Raw genomic sequence first — 20080 nt, 5'->3', positions numbered from 1 at the left:
TAATGTTCCTCCTACTGGTGATAACAGTTATGGTGATGCTGGCGGTGCGTAGGACGTGGAGCCCTAAAAGTCCTCCTCTCTCTTGTGGTTTTGGGGGGAAAGAGACCACAAACAGCAGCAAAAGACGATGCTCGCAACACTAATGTACAGCGTGTAAACCTTTATGTGTACAAGCGGCCGTTGGGTGGGTTGTGTGTGAGTGTTCCTGTGTCTTGTCATTGTTCATTGTTGGTGTTTGCAGCCGCTGGTGATTGCATGTTTCAGACTAAAGAGTGCGGTTACCTTGTCTTCCCATCCACCTTCCTTCTTTCCTTCTGTATCTTCCCGCCCCCCTCTCTCTCTCTCTCCTCCTACTCTCTCTCTCTCTCTCTCTCTCTCTCTCTCTCTCTCTCTCTCTCTCTCTCTCTCTCTCTCTCTCTCTCTCTCTCTCTCTCTCTGTTTATCTTTCCAATCTCTCGTTTTCTCTGTTGTCTGAACTTTGTGTTGTTTCCTTTGATTGTTTCCCCGACGTGGTTTTTTTCCTGTTCTTGAGGCGAGCTGCCAGAGAAGGAAGACAAGAATTAGAAGAATAAGTTGTATGATAATAGAGGAAGAGGAGGAGAATGAAGAGGGAGAGAGGTGGCCAGCTCGAAGGTTCCACGCCCATCAAGTGCCCCTGGGCCCTCTCGCGTGCCTCGGCCGCCGCTGTGGTAGAAGTCTGTCCAGGGCAGAGGGCAGCAGCACGCCTGTCAGGGAGTGTGGCGCCCTCAGCATGGGACGAGGCGGCAGGTACTCCTTCCTCCCGACTGAAGGAACACAGTACATGAGGTGGTGGGGAGAGGAGGCTGTGGGGTGGATGGAGGAGAGGGAGGCCGGGAGGGCAGGTCGCTCCGCCGTACCCGGGCCCTGAGGCTCTCTCTGACCTTCACTCCGCGCCCCACCACCCACTACATGCCGCAGTGCACGCCTGCACGTGTGTGTGCGTTCCTGCGCATGCTTGTGTGTCTGTATGGTTGTGTGGGTGGTGTGTTGGTGGCGGCAGATGGGTAGTGAGGGGCAGTGGTGCAGGAATGGTCGCTATCGGTACAATGCCACGATACTTGAGGCGTCTCGATGTTTGTTTTTAAGGTGGTGCGAAGTGGTAGTGGGCATGAAGATGCCATGCAAGATGGTGCCAGCCACACTTCACACACCGGTGGCTGCGGCACCATGCGCACCTTTCACAGAGAAGTGCTAACGCTGCTCGCCGCCAGCCAGCCAGGGACAGCCAGCGAAGGGGAGGATGAGCACCAGATAGTCACGTTTCGGAGACATGACAACGCCGGGGAGATGAGGAACCTTCGCGGCGCATCAGGACCTTCGGCGCGGCGTGTGATGGTCGTCTTCCCGCGTTTAGGTCCGGATTGCATGACTGCCGCTCCTGACTCACCGGAACTCGAGTGCTGAGGCGGGAGTCGTACACTTGAACATTCCCAGGGTCCCAGGCAGCCAGGCTCCCAGGACCCGTCGACCTCCCTCCCCGTGGCTCCTCCGGCGGCGACTGCTGCGTTTCAACATTGGAGACAGTAACAGCAAATGCCAAAACAAATGCAGTGATGATGATGATGAAAATGAAGATAATGACAGTGACATTAACAATATTGATGATAATGATGATAATAACAGCAATAGTAATGAGAATAATGACAATAACGAGAATAATAACAACACCGGTGACAGAATAGTAATAAAGGAGATGACTGCAACAAAAGAACAACGAAGAACGAGAAGAAAGAGAAGCAGGAGGAGGAGGAAGAAGAAGAAAAGAAGAAGGGCAGGAAGTGTACACTCTGACACGATATGTTATTGTCAGATAATGGGCGGTAATTTACACTAGACACTTCAGCCAAAGGATAGACCTGTGTGTGTGTGTGTGTGTGTGTGTGTGTGTGTGTGTGTGTGTGTGTGTGTGTGTGTGTGTGTGTGTGTGTGTGTGTGTGTGTGTGTGTGAAGGTCAGGCTGCAATGGAAAGACCCGGTCCGAGTCACCATCGTCAGAAATCACAAGAGGAGCATAATTTCCCCCATCCTTTCCCCTTTCCTCTTCCCCTTCCTCATCCTGCCACCTTCCTCTTCCTCTTCCACTCCGCCGCCCCTCCTCCTCGCCGTGTTTGTGAGGAAGACGCTGTTTCCCACGATTCGTCCTCGCTGTCTTGGTCTCCCCGCCTCTCAGCACCAGTCGTTGCCACGCGTTGAGACACGGTCGAGAGAGCCTGGTGGCGGTTGAAGAGGGAAGAGGGAGGCCAAGGGGGGATGACGGATGAAGGGAAGAGGAGGAGGAGGAGCATGAGGAGGGGGTCGAAGCAGCAAGAGCAGTTGTAGTAGCAAGGGGGAGAAGAGGATAGCAACAGCAAATAAAGGGAAGAGGAAAGAGAGAGGGAGAAAGAAGGGGACAAGAGCAATAAAGGCGTCGTGGTGAACACAAAACCTGTAAATTTTTTTTCTAACATATCTCATTAAGGGAACGAAAAGAGACGTGCGTTTATTTACATATTGATTATTTTTTTGTACTAATACCCAACCGAGACTTGAAAATAAATGCCTTGCTGCCAGAAAAAAAAAGACAACTATAATTAGAAAACGTAGATAAATTAGAGAATGTAGCTAACGAACATACCTAAATCACGTACCTAGAAAACCTTATCCTTAGAGGAAACAAGACAAACACAAGTAATAGTTATTCCCACTGCAATAATCCATCAGGTGTTAATTTTTTTTCATGTATTTTTAGTCCTTTGTTAATGGCTGGCTGGGATAGCTGGGGAGTGAGGCAGCAGCATGTATACGTGTGTGTGTGTGTGTGTGTGTGTGTGTGTGTGTGTGTGTGTGTGTGTGTGTGTGTGTGTGGCAGTGACGTGTACACCGGAATATTTGTTGATGTCAGAGAACAATCTGCCCCAAGGGAGGTTCTCATCCGTGGGGGGAGACGAGGGGGAGGACTGGGAGGATGAGGCACAGGAGGAAAAGAGTGAGAAAGGAAGAGCATTTGTCTCCTCCTCTCTCACCTTTCCTCCTGCCCCCTCTCTCCTCTCTCACCTTTCCTCCTTCCCCCTCTCTCCTCTCTCACCTTTCCTCCTCCCCCTTCTCTCCTCTCGCCAGTCTTCACCACTCGCTGTTCTCCTTGTGATTAGAGTATATATTTCTCCTCCTCTTCCCTCCTCTTCCCTCCTTGTCCTGGTTCCTCCCCAACACCCGCCATTTTCCCGTCCTCCTGTGGCGTGTTAGTAGCACCACGAAAATAACGCCATCACCGATCATCACCATCATCATCACCACCACCACCACCATCTTCATCATCATCATCATCATCATCATCATCATCATCATCATCATCATCATCAGTTCATCACCAGCATCATCTTCAGCAGTACCAATGATTCTCTCTCTCTCTCTCTCTCTCTCTCTCTCTCTCTCTCTCTCTCTCTCTCTCTCTCTCTCTCTCTCTCTCTCTCTTCCCCCCTTTTTCTTATTCCTCCTGCTCTTCCTCCTCCCTCCTTTTCCTTATTCCTCCTCCTCCTCCTCCTCCTCCTCCTCCTCCTCCTCCTCCTATGCTTCTCTCGAGGACGTGGAGAGAAGACAACATTAGGAGAGGTGACCTTGAGGGGGCGCCAGGCTTCTCTCTCTCTCTCTCTCTCTCTCTCTCTCTCTCTCTCTCTCTCTCTCTCTCTCTCTCTCTCTCTCTCTCTCTCTCTCTCTCTCTCTGGATGGACCACAGGAAATTAGCTCTGTTTGCCTATTTTTTTTCTCTTTTTTTCTCACAATTTCTTCTTTTCTCTTTCCCTTTCATCATTATCATTATCACCACTTCGAGATTTGTTTATGTCCCTTCTTCTTCTTCTTCTTCTTCTTCTTCTTCTTCTTCTTCTTCTTCTTCTTCTTCTTCTTCTTCTTCTTCTTCTTCTTCTTCTTCTTCTTCTTCTTCTTCTTCTTCTTCTTCTTCTTCTTCTTCTTCTTCTTCTTCCTTCTTCACCTTATTCGTTAAGCCTTCTTCAGGGTAGAGAAGGGAACACACACACACACACACACACACACACACACACACACACACACACACACACACACACACACACACACACACCATTGGTATTACGGGAGTGTCTTGTTTGCAGTGATGATAGGTTGTGTGTGTGTGTGTGTGTGTGTGTGTGTGTGTGTGTGTGTGTGTGTGTGTGTGTGTGTGTTTTACAATTCTATTTTCCTCGCCAAATTTTTGTTCTTTGTCTTGCTGTAAATAAATAACCGCTCTTTTTTTTTTTTTTGCTTGTTATTTATTTATTTATTTATTTTATTATTATTTTTTGTTTACGTCTTCCTACTTTATTGCTTGGCGGCGGCTCTTCTTTTTGTGTTGTTCGTTATTTATCATGACTATTTCCTTTTATTTTATTTATTTATTCCCTTGTCTTGCGTGTACTTTCATTCTCCTTTCAGGTATTATCTTTCTCCCTTTTGGTTCTGTCCTTCATTGTAGCTTTTTTCTTTTTTTTTTTTCTTCCTCTTCCATTTTTTCTTCTCTCTCCCTCATTAGAGTGTTGTGATAAGAACCATTAGACAGTTTCTTTTTTTTTTTCTGTATTCTTTTATTTTCGTTTTTGTTATTCCCTGTATGTATTCATCCGTGTCTTTAGGTGCACCATAAAAAATAAAGAACATCAAGGCCGAAGTGAGGAATTATCAACTTACTTCTTCTATTTTATTTATTCAGCGTCTGCGTTTAACCAAATTTTTATTCGCCAAGACTAAAAATATATATATGCTAGCTGAGTGGAGTCATAAGAGTGTCATCTGATTGGACACTTGAGGCAACCAATAGGAAAAGAGGAAATTTTAGAATAGGTGTGTGTGTTTGTGTGTTTGTGTGGTGGGGGGGGAGGGGTTTAACTAATCAAACTTATTCCCTTGTTTTGTTTTGTTTTTCATTGGTTTAGACAAAAGATTAATAGCAAGTAGTAAAAAAAGGAATGTGTTTTTGTTAGGTTTTCCTTTAATGCTCAGAGAATTTAAAGTTTTCTCTCGTTTTCTTCAGGTTTTGGTAACGTTGTTTTCTCATTGTTTTAGAGAAAAGACCAACAGCCAATAGGAGAAAAGAACGTGGATTTATTACGTTTTCTTGCTTTGTTCAGGGTGTTAAAATTTTTCCCTCGCTATCTTTGAGTTGCGTGTCAGTGAAGGCATTCTTCCTTAAGTTGAGAGAGAGAGAGAGAGAGAGAGAGAGAGAGAGAGAGAGAGAGAGAGAGAGAGAGAGAGAGAGAGAGAGAAATTGACAGCAGCAGAAAAGAGAGAGAGAGAGAGAAACTTTTATTGTATTTTCTTGTCATGCCGATGAGATTAATGCCGTTCCCACCCCCCTTTTTTTTCTCTCTCTCTCACTTTGGTCGTAATTTAAGTTTACGATAGTCAATTTTTTTTTTTTTTTTTTTTTTTTTTTAGTGCCCCCAAGAATCCCAATCATTTGTGCTGCGTGTTGTGAAGTGTGTCATGACCATCCTCGCTTCACTTTCGCAGCCTCGTCATATAACCTAGCCTAGCCTACCGTGGCGTGCGGGAATGGCACACCGTAGGCAACCAGAGCGAGGCGTGATCCGGGCGTGTAATATTCGTGTAATAAAAGGTAAGAAACAGGTAGAATCCTTGCCGCGGTCACTCACTGGTCAGGTGTACATTGTGACGTCACGCATGGCCGACCAACCACGGGGAAGATTACTCACTGGAGGCCACTTGTTTATTTCTATTGATATATGTTTATTTATTTATTTATTTATTTATTTTTTTTTTGTGGAGTGGGGCGGATTCGGTTGTGCGGAGAGGTGGAGTTTGGCTGTAGATGTGGAGTCTGTTAGGTTAAGTTTCGCTCCCCTGTGGTTTCCTAATGTGTGTGTGTGTTTTTTTTTTTTTTTTCTCATCTCATTTTCCCTTGGTGTGGAGAGGAAGGTTGTCTGGCGAGGGAGTGAGTGGATGTGTGAAAATGTGGACTACGTGGAGAGTCTGATAAGTTAAAGTTTCATTTCTGTATTGTTTCTTAATATAGGTTTCTTTGTTTTTTTTCTCTCTCTCTCTCTCTCTCTCTCTCTCTCTCTCTCTCTCTCTCTCTCTCTCTCTCTCTCTCTCTCTCTCTCTCTCTCTCTCTCTCTCTCTCTCTCTCTCTCATTTCCCTCGCCGCGGAGTGGAGTTTGCGTGGCAGGGAGGGAGTGGATGTGTGGGAATGCGGAGTTTGTAGGCGGATGTGGAGTTTGTTAGGTTAAAGTCTCGTTTCCTTATCGTATTCCGCCTCCACTTGCAGCGACACCACATTTCCTGCGTGTGGAGGGCGGCTGCGGAGAGGGAGGAGGAGGGAAAAGCGAATCAGGTAACAGAGGAGAAGAAAGGAAGCGGGAGGGAAGGGAAGGACAAAGACAACTATTGGGAAGATAAAGAACTTAGCACAAGAAAAAAACGGAACCAAGAAATGAAGGATAAAGAACTCATGGAGAAAGAGAGAGAGAGATAAAGAAAGAGAAAGAAGGACAAAGACAACCATTTAAAGGAAAGACAAAAGAACTTAGCATATTTCACTGTAAAACACGACAAGCAAGAGATAAACTAAAGGCTCAGGGGGGAGAACAAAGAGGGGATATACTAAACCTGAGAAGAACAGGAAGGATAGAACGAGACAATAAATCTTCTCAAATGTTCTCTTATATTCTATCACCTCACCATGACATTGACCTTCTCGCATTGTCTCCCTGCAGCTGAGTTCAAGTGTGTCGCCGATAAGGAGTGCGCTGAGGATCGCTTCTGCCTCGGCGGTGTGTGCGTGGACCCCTGCCCGATCCTTACGCCGTGCCAAGGGACTCTACAGGGCGGGAAGTGCTTTTCCAGAAACCACCAACCCGTCTGTGAGTGTCCGGAAGGCACCTTTAAAAACCCAGAGGACAATGCGTGTCTCCATGTCAACAGCACTGCTCAAGGTGGGTTTTTGGTGCCTCGGAGGTTCATTACGCAGGCTGGTGGGGGAATAGGTGAGGGTGATAGGAAGTACAAGGGTGAAGAGCGTGAAGGAATAGGTAAGGGTGATAGGGAGTATAAAGTTGAAGAGTGTAAAGGAGTAGGTAAGGGTGACAGGAACTACAAGGGTGAAGAGAAGTGTGTGGGAGTTAGACCGCAGGGTGCTAATGAACAAGATGACTGGGTGAAGGAAGTAAGAGTCACGTAGTTAGTGGATTGGAGAGTGTGGTAAGGCCAGTGAGAGGAGGTAGGAAGCTAGAGGGTAAATATTGTGAAGAGATTGAAGTGAAGGAGGGTAATGGACACGATGAATAGATCAAGGGAGTGAGAATCTTGAAGTTAAAGGCTGGGGAATGTGGAGTTGGTTGGTGGAGCACAGAAGATGGGCATGGGAAGCAAGAGGAGACAGGAGTTAAGGAGAAAAGTAATAGGAAACACGTAGTTGCTGGAGGTGATGAAGGGGAATGAAAAGGGTTTCCTGTGAATCTTAAGAACAACGACTAGATAATGCAGTCAGTTGTGTGGGGCGTGCTGAGGGATGGCTATGGGTACTAGGGAGGAAGGAAGGTTTGGAGTTAGCACACCAGGGGCGGAATGGAGCGGCTTGGATGGAGGGCCACAGAAGCCAATACAAGTATTACCTGCCGGGGTGGCCAATCAGAGGAGCTGAGTCGCCTTAATGAACTCTAATACAAAAACAAACATAATTTGCAATCGGACAATAACCTTTGCCGCTTCACTAATGGCTGACTGACTCTTGCTCCGATAATTTCCTCTTAATTACCGAGTGACAGGAGGGAGCGGGACGCGTTGCGCGGAGAGCGAAGGGTGAATGCATACCTGGCAGGAAGAGGAACAAGTCAGGTGGGATGATTAGAAGCGTAATTGCCCGAACAGGAACTTTGCCTGCCCGGGGCGTGTTGACCTTGCTCCCGTGATGAATCGAGGAAGAGGTGGGGCGGTGCGCCCTCCGGGGGAGTGACAGGGGGTCAGCCTCAGCCTGAAATGAATGGCTGACAGGCAGCCGGATGAGGGACAATGGGATGAATGCGCTTAACGTTCCTTGTAATTGCTACAGTGGTGATCTCAGCCGTTCCTCGCACGCTTACGGTTGGCCGTCTCCACGATGCCTGTCTACACTTCTTCGTGGAAGGAAATGTGAATGTAATAGTGTGTGTTCTAAGGCTGAGCGGGACTTCCTTCCCTCGCACTAGATCTCCGCCTTCTTCCTCCGCCATTGTTGTCTCCCTCAATGGATCATTACGTGATGTTATCCAGCACGAACTTCTTCTCTCGGTTATTGATCTCAGGGCGAGGGCTGGATGCTGGGTGCTGGGCGCTGGGTGCTGGGTGCCGCAAGCCTGTGCGGCGTGTAGGGGAAGGGCCTCGTGGCTGTCCTATTACCAGAGGTCCGCCTTGATCTTTGGTAGCGCGGGTAGTTGTCTTGAAGGTTGGGATTCTCACGTTTACCACCAAAAGACTTTTCTCACGACCCACACTCCCTGACTGTTCCCTCTGCCTCACTTTGTGGTGTCACGGGGTTTGTAGAGCCTCCCACCGCTGCTGATTCATCGCACTCCTTCTTGTTGCTGCTTTTCACACTGCTTGTTGCATGGCTTTCCTTTCTGTGTGTCAGCACCTTCCTCTCCTCACCTTCAACACGCTCAGCGCTAGTGTCTCTCTGCATGCCACACGCTCCCTCGACAAATTCAGTATGACGCTCCTGGTGCGACGGCGGTCTGTGGGCGGCGAGTGTTTCGTCTTTATTAGTGGACGAGGAGTGCCTGTTGGCGGTGTGGAGGAAGAAGGAAGGCTTTGTGTACCGCCTTTGTTGTAGACGTGCACCGTGAATGCTGGTTGAATAGAGGGACGAGATGCTGCATTGTGAATCCACAGTGTACAGTACGCGTAGTGTTATGCTGTGTGTCGTGGTGGTGGTGGTGGTAGGTAGGTAACCGTAGGAGGTGCTCGCCGCCCCAACCTGTCTTTGTCCTGTCCGTCCTGCAACTCATCACTAATGTGGCACACGCGCCCCTCGAGGCGCGGTGCATTAACAGCGACAACAACGGCTCCTGCTGGCGCTGTCTACCGGGCCTCCGTGCTAACGCTGCCACAGCCTCTCTCACCCTAACACATTAATGGCGGCAACGCTGACACATGTAAAACTCATTCGGAAAAGTGTCCGCCTATACTCTGTAGTGACGAGCGTGTTCTTCAGGCTGTGAGTACGAGGGCCGCCTGTACGCCCCCGGTGAGGCGCGCTACACCCAGCACTGCATGGAACGCTGCACCTGCCAAGCTGACGGAACCTTCACCTGCGGCCCTGTCACCTGCCCGCCAGGACTCTTCCTGGCTGGCCACCACGCACAGCAAGAACTCTGCATTGAGCTGCGTAATCGCCCAGGGGCGGACGAGTGCTGCGTAGTGGTGGCCTGCGCCAACAGCCTGGCGCGCCCCGCGGGTTCTGATGCACCGCCGTTGGGCCATCTGCCACCCGTCGCTCAAGAAGAAATGTCAAAATTCCCCATCACGGGCCGCGCCGTGAATGCTGCACCGAACAGGGAGGAGTACCAAAAGAAGCTCATAGAACTGGAGAAGGAGCTTGCTAAAGAAAAGAACAATGACAAGAAAGCATCGAGAGACGAGACTGCCTTCGAGGAGACAGACACAGCCACCGATGACACGCCGATGGAAGAGATGGAGACCACCACGACTGTTCCTGATGCAAACACCGAGCAGGCGCCGATGGTTGACCCCATGGAGATCACCACTCTTCCGTCCGAGGCTGAAGACTTTGCTCAAGCTGTGAAAGAGATGACAGAAGCTGAAGCAGCGACCACTGTCACCCCCCTGACGCAAGAGGAAGCAGCAGGGCAGGAGGAGGAGGAGGCCCAGCAGGCGGTGGTAGTGGAATACGACGACGCAGGCGAGCAGGTGCACCGCATCACCGTGGAGGAGCAGGTGTTGGTGGTCACCACGGAGGCTGCCACGCCGGCGGGAGAAGAGGAAGCTGCCACTGACGTTCCTCCTCCGTCTGATCTCACGGGGGAGGAGGAGATGACCAGAGAGGGGAAGAGCGCTGCAGGTAAGGGACGACAGTGACAGGACGATGTCGGCGCTACACGACGGCAGCGGTGCCACAGCCGCGACGTGCACTACTGAAACATTCCACCACAGCTGTTGTTACATTAACCCGATCACTATTGAGGCAAAAACTACCTGGCAAATGAAGTATTCATATCTAATCTGCGGGGACTGTAGGCGAGGCCACTGCTGCGTGACTGCCTCTGCAGTGATGTACGTCACCACCGCACACGCACACCACTCCTCACTTTGGTCACTATCACTCCACCAAGACGGGGCGAGGCACACACTCTGACGCAGTACTTCCATACAGGCGATGACGGCTTGACTCTTGGGGCATGACCTCTTCCTTCTACGTCTGTCACTGATTTCCCACAACGTAGCCATCTGTAGCCTTGCCGTGTGTCCTTCCCAGGCTGCACCTTTCCTTGATTTTTGTATATACGTAAACATTCGTTTCACAAAGCATCTTTGCATCTTAAAGCCCTTGATTCTTTTATTAAGACACTGAATCGCCCCATCAGCGAAGATTAAATTCTGACACTCTCTTCACTCCAGCAGAAGGCGAGAACATCACCACTGAGGAACATCGGGAGGTCTCCACGGAGTCCCCCAAGGTAAATACACAAAGCCTCACCTGTTTGATCTCACTTGTGTATTTTCGCCAGTAAATGGATACAAATTTTTCCCTCATGAAGTAAAGTGATGAGGGCGTGAAGGGAGCTGATCTAACGGTCCCTTCCCCAACAGCTGGAGACGAAGGGCGGCGTGGGCGGCCTCAAGGTTCGTCAGGTGACACACAACTCCACCACTCTCCTTCTGCCCACGAGTAAAGGCGGCGACCTCTATTACAAGGCGTGTATCCTCCTTTGTTTTGTTATTCATGTTTATTCATCCATTCATGCGTTCATCCGTCCATCCGTCCATCCATCAGTCCATCCATGAATCAATCTATCCATTCTTCTCTTTTCTCCTCGTCCTCTTCCGTCTCTCTTCCTCTTCTTTCTTACCCTCCTTGTTCTCGTTTCGCCTTTTCTTCTCCTTTCCACTACTACTACTACTACTACTACTACTACTACTACTACTACTACTACTACTACTACTACTACTACTACTACTACTACTACTATTACCACTACCACTACTGTTTCCACGTTCCTTTCCTTAGTAAGTGGCCATTTTCCCCTCTTATTTCAGTCATTTTTCAATGCGTCTTCCATTCATTCACCAGCTTTCCCTTTTCTTTTCTTTTCTCACTTTTTTCTCCTTAAACTTTCCCCTGACATCCTGCACCGATCTATCCATGCCCTCCACTTCTTTTTTTTGTCCCCCTTGTATTTTTCCCACCTTTTTTTTGCATACCTAGCTATCGTTTTCACCAGAGAGAGAGAGAGAGAGAGAGAGAGAGAGAATTTTCAGTAACGCAGTGATATGTTTCAATTTGCAGGCTGTCGATGGACTGGAGTGGCTGCAGAAGCAAGTCGAATCCGGAAAAGACTCGACAGAACTCACCGGCCTCCTGCCATCCACTCAGTACACCTTGAAATGGACAGGTTCCTTCGGGGGATCAGCCAAAATTAATGTAGAGACTGAGGGTACGTGTTTGAGAGAGAGAATGAGGAGGGGGGTGGGTAATTGAGAGAGAAGTATTGTATCTCTTCCAGGAATCAGGTAGTCATTTTGTACCTGTGAATGAGAATAAGTAGTTATATTAGTTGTGTCTCACCTGTGGGAAGGAAGAGACAGGTAAAGGTGACTGGGGACGCACCTGCAATGGGTTCACGTAAAAACAGTTAAAAAGAAGAGGGATGAAAATGAATAGGCAGAAAATGAGCGTGGTGGGGCGTGTGAGGGACAAACAAGAACGAGCCTCACACACAATAATGAGAGGAACACAAGTAATAAAATGGAGAACAGGAAGAAAAGGGTTGCGGGGAGGGTGAGTGAGGGAGAGCGAGAAGGCTGGGAAAGTGATGACGTCATTTCCTTTGGGGCATCATCTTCGCTACCCTCCCTCTAACCTCTTCTTCCCCCCTCCCTCCCTCTTCTTCCCTCCCCCTCAACCGTCCCCCAATCTGTTTGTCGCATAGTTTGAAGACATAAGCCAGAGGCGGAGGAAGCACGAAAGAGAAACCTTGGATTATTTATTTGTTTATTTATTTATTTATTTTATTTATTTATTTATTTTGCTGAGATTTTTGTTTTATTGAATTGCTCTTTTTTTTTGGTATTCGTGTTCTGAAAGCAATTTATTTCTTGAAGCTGTATTTTTTTTTCCCCTCCCTCCTCGATTTCCTCCAGTTTCTTCCACGTCGTTTTCCTCACTTACTTCCTCCTTCCTGTGATTATTGTTTTTTTTTCCTTGCTCACAATCTGATCTTCCTCTTCCCTTTTCCTTCTTTTGCTTTTCTCTGTCTTTTTTTTTTACTCTCTCTATCTATCTCTCATTCTTTCCACTTGTCATGAATCGTTTCCTTTTTCCTTGTAGGTTTTTGTTCTTCATCGATTTTATTTATCTCTTTCTTTAGTTTTCACGCATCCTTTTATTTCCCAACAGTCTGCATTACCGTAACGGCCAGCAGTAATTTCCCCTCTCCCCTCTTTTTCCTCACTCTCGTTTTCTTTTCCCGACAGTACCTTTGTCATCAATCTGAATGAAAAGAACATGATGCGCACTTTTTTTCCGATTTATACTCCTCCTATCTCTTTTTCTTTTTGAACTTACCTTCCTCATCACTATCTAAATGTAAAAATATCGTACACCATTTTCTTTCCTCCCACTTCTCTCGTTTTCGTTCAATACTTTCTTAACATCCCTTCTGCACCTCCCTTTAACATCCCTTCAGTACTTCCCGTTAGCGTCCTTCCCTCTGAACCTGCCCTGCGCCTTCCCCAGCAGCGCCTTCGTCATTACCAGTGGCGTGGAACCAGATCAATACCCCCAATACGTCCCTTAGTTCTCTTCCGCCCTCGGTCCATCCCCACTACTCTTCTCACCTCCACACTGACCTCACATTCCCCCTTCACCCACCCCAGGACTCGGCTTGGGCTGAACAAAGAACCTAGTCATTCCATCTGCCTCTCTGTCTCTTCCTCTTCCTCTTCCTTCACCTGTCTCCTCTTTTGTCTTCATCTCTTCTCCCTCCTCCTCTTGTTCTTTATTCCTCTTTCTCCTTCGTTTTTTTTTCTTCCTCTTGCTTCTCCCTCTTTTTTTCGCTTTTCTTACTCTTTCTCTTGTATCTTTCTCTATTTTTTCTGTCTCCTTTTCTTTGTTCAGTCTTTTGTTCTCTATTTTTTTTCTTACTGCTCACTTTACTTCTTTTTTTTTTGTATTCTGCTTCTTGTTTTTGTTCTTGTTCTTGTCCTTGTTCTCTTCCTCGTCCTTGCCCTCGTTCTTCGTCTCCAATTTCTTCTTCCTCTTCTTGCCTTCGTTATATGCCTCCAATTCTTCTTTTCCTCCTTTTCCCTTTTTTTTTATCCCTTTTCCTTTTGTTCTCCTCGTCTCCTCATCAGCCCTCTCATTTCCAACCACCTGCCCACCACCACCACCACCACCACCACTAACTTGTCACTTGATATACGTACTGCCAAGGTCATCCTTCACGCCTCGGTGATCCGTCACTCTCTCTCTCTCTCCCCACCCTCAGCCTCCCCACTTATCACATCACGTACGCTCTGGTCATCGTCACTGGCAGTATTCTCCCCACTACACGTTGTTTCGCTCGCCAGTAGTAGTAGTAGTAGTAGTAGTAGTAGTAGTAGTAGTAGTGGTGGTGGTGATGGTAGTAGTAGTAGTAGTAGTATTTTGTTGACGAAATGTGTTTACGAAGAATATATTTTTTTTTATGAAGTAATAATATTTAACGAGAAATGGTGAAAAATACAGACTCAGAACTTAAACCATTTGTCCAAATCAAACTATAAGTAAATAATGTTTATATTAAGAGAACCAACACCTCTCCCTTTAATTAGAACGATAATAAAAATAGGCAATCAACACAACAAGACGGCGAATCGAAACTGGAAGAAACTGTTATACAACAAAAACACTAAAACAAAACAAAAATTAATACAATACAAATTACTATCTCCGCTGGGGTTTGTACAATGGTCATTTATGTTGGTCCACGCTTACAGGAGGTTGTCGGCTCAAGAACATGTCCCACGCCATTGGGGAGATGTGGTTCGACGGGTGTGCCAAGAGGTGTTCCTGCAGACCCTCCGGCAAGAGTGAGTGCCAGCCCAGGTGTGCCCTCCAACCTCGTGACGGTGCCTTGCAGGTGAGTCCCGCGTTCAACAAGTTTCCGGTCTAGTTATGTTACGTGACTGTCACACGCTGCGATTTTTTTTTTTTTTCAAGGGTTGTTGTGCACACTCATGCAGGTTATTATTTCTTCCATGGTATAACCCTGTAATAATCTCTAGTTAAACCTCAGTGTAAGATGAACAACCCGATTATTATTTTTTCGTTGGTATAAATATGTAATGATCGCTAGTTAAACCTCAGCGTAAAGTGCCTGTTTCTCCTGAAGGACCCGAGAGGCTATCGTTTCCTCCTCCCTACAATAACCTCTAGTTAAACCTCAAAGTAACGTAATTATTTCCCTTTGAAGGACCCGACATATGAGCACACACATTCAAGTCATTATTTCTCCCTATGATACAAACCTGCATTAATTTCTAGTTAGCCTCAGTGTAACGTGACGATTTCCCTTGAAGGACCCGACGTGTGAACAGCGACCAGACCCCGCAGACCCAGAGTGCTGCTTCATTTACGAGTGTCCCGGTGAGTCTTGGTGGCAGGACGCAGGGAGGGAAGGTGGTGGTGCCTCTGCCCACTCCTCCTCCTCCTCCTCCTCTTCCTCCTCCTCCTCCTCCTCCTCCTCTCTCCGTATTATGTTCACGCACAAAACAGGTTCAAGCAATCTGAGACAACTGGGAGAGCGTTGCTTGGATAATTTCAGTCAAGTGCAGTTACTGAGTGTGATGTGAAGCAGGTTTTCTTCCTTGTACTGCATACTCGTACGTAAATAGCAATATAGTGAAGACATATTAGTCCTTCATTCATCAGGACTAAGTGTGGAGCTCATGCAGTTCATTAAAGTCATAACACAAGTACAATAATAACAGATTGCAAGACAAACTTAACCCTGTCCCAGCTTTGGTCTTCCTTTGTCTTTATCAGGCCACATAACTGTATAAGACACTGCAACACATAATTGTCTAAAAAGTCGTAGGTGGATTGAGAGAAATATTTGCCCAGCAACTTTTAATTTTGCCTCACTGAATCTTCCTTGGTGCGAACAGGCGACAGTCAGGTGCAGGCGGCGGAGGGGCAGGGCGTGGAGGCCAACCTGCCCAAGCTGCTGGTGACGGAAAAGACACACAACTCCATCACCCTCGCCTGGGATGACTTCAGGTGTGCACTGGAGACCTTTTTGTTGATTTTCCTGCGTTTTGAATCCGTGACTGTGATTCGATGTCTTGTTTCATTCTTTTAACTGAGTCTTATCTAATCCATGTATACTTTGTGACTTTGAGAATATATATATAGGTTAGGGATTTATGTATATATTTGCAACTTTGAGAATATGTGTCTTTTATGACTTAAAAGAATAGTGATCATTATTATTGAGTAGAACGTGAGATTTTTACACTCCATAACCAAGTGGACGTCTCTTACCTAAAGGCTGAATGTGGTGTGAGAACCGCGTGTCTTAAGAAATGCGCAAGGGAGGGATAAAGATAGATATGAAAGCAACCCACACGTGAAAGAGTGAATGAAAGACAGAAATCTTTTGAGAGCTACGGAAGTAAGATGACAAACTGTAAAATGAATGTAGGTAAAATACGAAAGCACGCGACACGGGGAAAGTTGAATGTAAGACAAGAACTTTCAAAGGATATGCAAATCAGGTTCTCTCTTCCACTCCTACCCACCCCAGGGGCAGGACTTACGAGGGAGGCTACGTGGCTGAGTACAGGAAGGAGATGGAGGTGTCGCCTGGTGAGGAGCTGCCCTGGATGAGGAAGGAGGTGCCCATCGGTGAATTCCAACCTAGACTCACCGTGGAAGGTCTGGAGCCTGACACGCTCTATGAGGTGAGACTTGAGGAAGAAAAGATTAGGTGTTCCATTGTGTGTCACTTGTCCATATATGTATTTGTTTATTTATTTTTCTATATAGGAAGGTTTCTGGCCAAAGGTTATAAAAGGGTTAAAAAAAAACACTGAAGTGCTTATCCCTAAAAAAAACAGAGCTAAAAGGGTTATCCATAAGTGGAGAAGTTAACGATTATATATATTTTGTGTCTTCAGTTCCATTCCATGTATTTTTTTTTTATCATGGTTTCAATTTACTCTAATTTTAGCGTCCTACGTGATAAATCCACTGCTTTATCTGCTGTGATTTTAAACAACTGTGTATAGATTTTTTGTCTCTAATGGTGACTCCTGGTGACTCCACTCCTATATCATCACTGTCTTCACGAGAAAAACATTACAAAGCGAACTTAAAGATACATCCAGTGAACTCAACATGTCTTTAGTAATTCTACGTAGGTACCATCATTATCCATTTTCCTCCCAGCAGTTAAGGTAGAATTAAGGTGAGTGAGCGAAACATGAGGCAAATGAACTCATAATTTCAGTGAACTCTTTATTTTACGTCTTTAACAATTTCATGTATCATAATTATCCGTTTTCCATCATATAGTTAAGGTGGAATAAGATGTGAGAGTGAAGGGTTATGAAGTCATATTGTTGTCTTCTCTCCCAGGTACGAGTGTCTATTTTCGACGAGGCGGAGGACAAGCAGCGAGAGAGCACAGAGACCATCAACGTGAGGACGGAGGGTGAGTGCGTGAGCGTGGGAGGGACGGAAGGAAGGTGGAAAGTGAAGGCCAAGGGGGAGAGAGAGGGAGTGGTGAGGGTTAAAACGAGTGTGAGAAAAGCGGAAAGGAAACTTGAGGGCTGGGAAGGAAATGTTAAGCTACGGAGGACGAAGAGGAAAGGGAAATTGCAATATTAAGAAGATAATGTGATGTGCTTTTCATTCTTTTTTCTCAGTGTACTTCCTCCTTTCATTCTTTCTTGGTATTTTTTAGGGGGAGGAAGCTCAGCGACACTATCTTCACTTAGAGTGTGTTATGTTGCATTAAACATGTCTCTTTCTGTCTATATGTGGGTTATCTAACGTAACATTGCCTAATCCACAAATATCGTTAGAGATGGTGATCTACTGAGTCGTTTCATGCCCCCACTAACCAAGCTCTCCTTCCTGCAGCTGGATGTGTCTACGGGAACGAGTCTTACCCAGTGGGGGAGTTCCTGCAGGGGTGCGAGATGCGGTGCAAGTGTATGGCCAGCGGGGAAGTGCAGTGCTTTGAGCGATGTTCTCCGCCTTTCGTACGGTGAGTCTCAATCACGCGATGTTTTCAATGGTAGTGGTTAAGGTCATTTTTGTATTCCTCTTTCCTTTCTTTTCTTTTCTTTTTATCGGTATTTGATAACTCGATATATATATATATATATATATATATATATATATATATATATATATATATATATATATATATATATATATATATATATATATATATATATATATATATATATATATATATATATATATATATATATATATTTTTTTTTTTTTTTTTTTTTTTTTTTTTTTTTTTTTTTTTTTTTTCCTCCATGTCAGCATAGCGGACATAATGGTTTAGTTAGGATACTCAAGATCGACCATACCAATTTCCAGTTGAGTCATAGTGGCAGTCATTGCTGGATGGTAAAGAGCACGTGCTGAGCGTATCCTGTCCCACGTTTGATCCCACCTAGTTCCTCCTGCGTCGCTGAATGCTTTAATATAAATCAGTGCTTACAAGTATGAGTTCAAGTCGTTAAAGTACGTACTCAAAGTGACATTTTTTTTTCCCAAAGACACCTGACGCAGTGATGACATCGGTGTTTCCCCATAAAAATATAAACAGATAAATAAATAAATAAAACAAAACGTATCAATAAAATACAACCCCTGAACACGTGAATATACAAACTAAACTACAGGGGAACAACAGTATTATTGCTACCATCGCCAGCTGTGATTTTCTAGGTCAGCGCATTCGAGAGCCGCTGTTAGAGGTTGTCACTCTCCGCGGATTTAAGAAATGGAATCAGCTATTGTTCTGCGGTCACACTTCAGTTTACAGTGGAAAGCGCTCCTCTGGGAAGGGCGTGAAAGGGAGGGGTGTGTCATCGCCCTGGGTCCGGGTTTGCGGGTGTGGTGTACTCTTGGCTTTGGCAGACTGAATGAGGGAGCGCAGATGAATATGCAGATATGGGTAGAGACAAACAAACAGCGAAAGGACGTAGATACATAGATACTAGATAGGTGGATAGATAGATAGATAGATAGATAAATAGATCAACAAAACAAATTAGTAAACATAAATAAATACTTATCTATAGAATGTAGTGACGAGGAATCAACAAACTACCGTTCATCGATCCTTTTCTAAATTTTACTGATTGTTCGTCGAATTTGTAACGTTAATACTACTCTAACTAATAGTACTACACCTGAGGGAAGCCATTAAGGTCTGTGTGGGGCTTTACAGGGCGCCCCAATCAATCCCCACTCGACACCTTTCAACCCCGTTGACCTCACTGATTATATTGATTCCGTTTTGAAAGCCTGGCTATTTATCACGCCATTGGATGGCCCCATTGATCTCTGTGGCTTGACACTGGCCACACTGGGAACTCTGGCGTAGATAAATACTATGTTTCATAATGGGTCTGCCGTTACCGTGAAAGGACCAAGAGTGTGTACGCGTGTGATATATATATATATATATATATATATATATATATATATATATATATATATATATATATATATATATATATATATATATATATATATATATATATATATATATATATATATATCTCGGGAGTTGTATTGAGGACAGCAGCGTAGTCTAGTCTCCACACAAAAACCGTAGGTATTTCATAGAAGTACTGAGGTTACAGTGTGCGTCATGTTACAACGGAAATCATTACGAATATGTTTGTGTAGGGTTTATGCAAACTGAGCTGACTGGAGTGATAGTAGAAACGAATTTACTTATGACGACAGAAGCGTAAGTAGTCCCAACATACTCCCAATGACTTTTTTTCCCCCCTAGATCCAGGGAGATGTTATGGACACACCATATGTATTTTTTTTTTTAATACTACTCATTATATCTAATGTTTGAATTCTTCTAATCTGTCATGTTTTCTCCCTTCCATTAGAGCTGGATCATACCGCGACGACCCGATGTGCAAGGAGGTGCCCCATGACACCGACGAGTGTTGCGTGGCGGTGCAGTGCGAGAGCAGTGCGCAAGGTAAGGCGCAGTCAGGTGATGTGTCGCAGTAACATCATTACTATTTTGTTCCAGTGAATAATAAGTATTTTATAAAGATTAATAGCTAGGTGCAGTCTGGTGATGCGTCGCAATATTATTATCTTTTAGTTGCCATGATTAAAATGCATTTTGATAGATTAGTATGTTTATATATATATATATATATATATATATATATATATATATATATATATATATATATATATATATATATATATATATATATATATATATATATATTAAGCGCTACAGAATACGAGTGTGGTAGAAATCTGTCGCGCTAAATAAAATAACAGACTGACATGAAGGGAAGTGTAGTTAGTAGATCACTAAATCAAAATATGCATAGAGATTTTGATTAAATAGTTCCTAGACATAAGATTAAAAGGAAATCTCACTTTTCTCGTTTATGAAAGTCTGTGTAGGAGAGATCGCAGGGATGAACACACCCATATCATGCAATAATCTTATAATCATACGGGCTGGGGCAATTTTTCCTTTCACTGCCTTCACTACCTCCATTTAAATTCTGGCCGTAACATCTTTGCATGAATGATGTATTTTGATGAAGTAACTATT

At 45.3% G+C, this 20080-nt stretch overlaps 1 protein-coding gene across 11 annotated transcripts in view; it reads left to right on the top strand.

The window, feature by feature from the left end:
• The window catches only part of LOC135106320 (uncharacterized), a 98179-nt gene that overhangs the window by 59397 nt on the left and 18702 nt on the right, over nt 1-20080 (top strand). For 6 of the 11 annotated variants that reach the window (XR_010271264.1, XR_010271258.1, XR_010271257.1 and 3 more), the window contains exons 2-13: nt 6746-6964; nt 9220-10086; nt 10644-10702; nt 10836-10940; nt 11533-11680; nt 14223-14365; nt 14805-14871; nt 15393-15504; nt 16031-16187; nt 16864-16939; nt 17371-17497; nt 19386-19480. Coding sequence is in view for 3 of the 11 variants with exons in the window: in XM_064015210.1 (XP_063871280.1) it covers nt 6746-6964; nt 9220-10086; nt 10644-10702; nt 10836-10940; nt 11533-11680; nt 14223-14365; nt 14805-14871; nt 15393-15504; nt 16031-16187; nt 16864-16939; nt 17371-17497; nt 19386-19480 (2175 nt within the window). In the remaining 8 variants the exon portion in view is untranslated. The remainder of the gene's footprint in view (nt 1-6745; nt 6965-9219; nt 10087-10643; nt 10703-10835; nt 10941-11532; nt 11681-14222; nt 14366-14804; nt 14872-15392; nt 15505-16030; nt 16188-16863; nt 16940-17370; nt 17498-19385; nt 19481-20080) is intronic. The other 5 variants (XR_010271259.1, XR_010271260.1, XR_010271262.1 and 2 more) reach the window with 5 other exon arrangements.

The sequence above is a fragment of the Scylla paramamosain genome, chromosome 13 (genome assembly GCF_035594125.1).
Source record: "Scylla paramamosain isolate STU-SP2022 chromosome 13, ASM3559412v1, whole genome shotgun sequence".
NCBI classification, from domain to species: Eukaryota; Metazoa; Arthropoda; class Malacostraca; order Decapoda; family Portunidae; genus Scylla; species Scylla paramamosain.
This window is presented reverse-complemented; position numbering and strand designations above follow the sequence as displayed.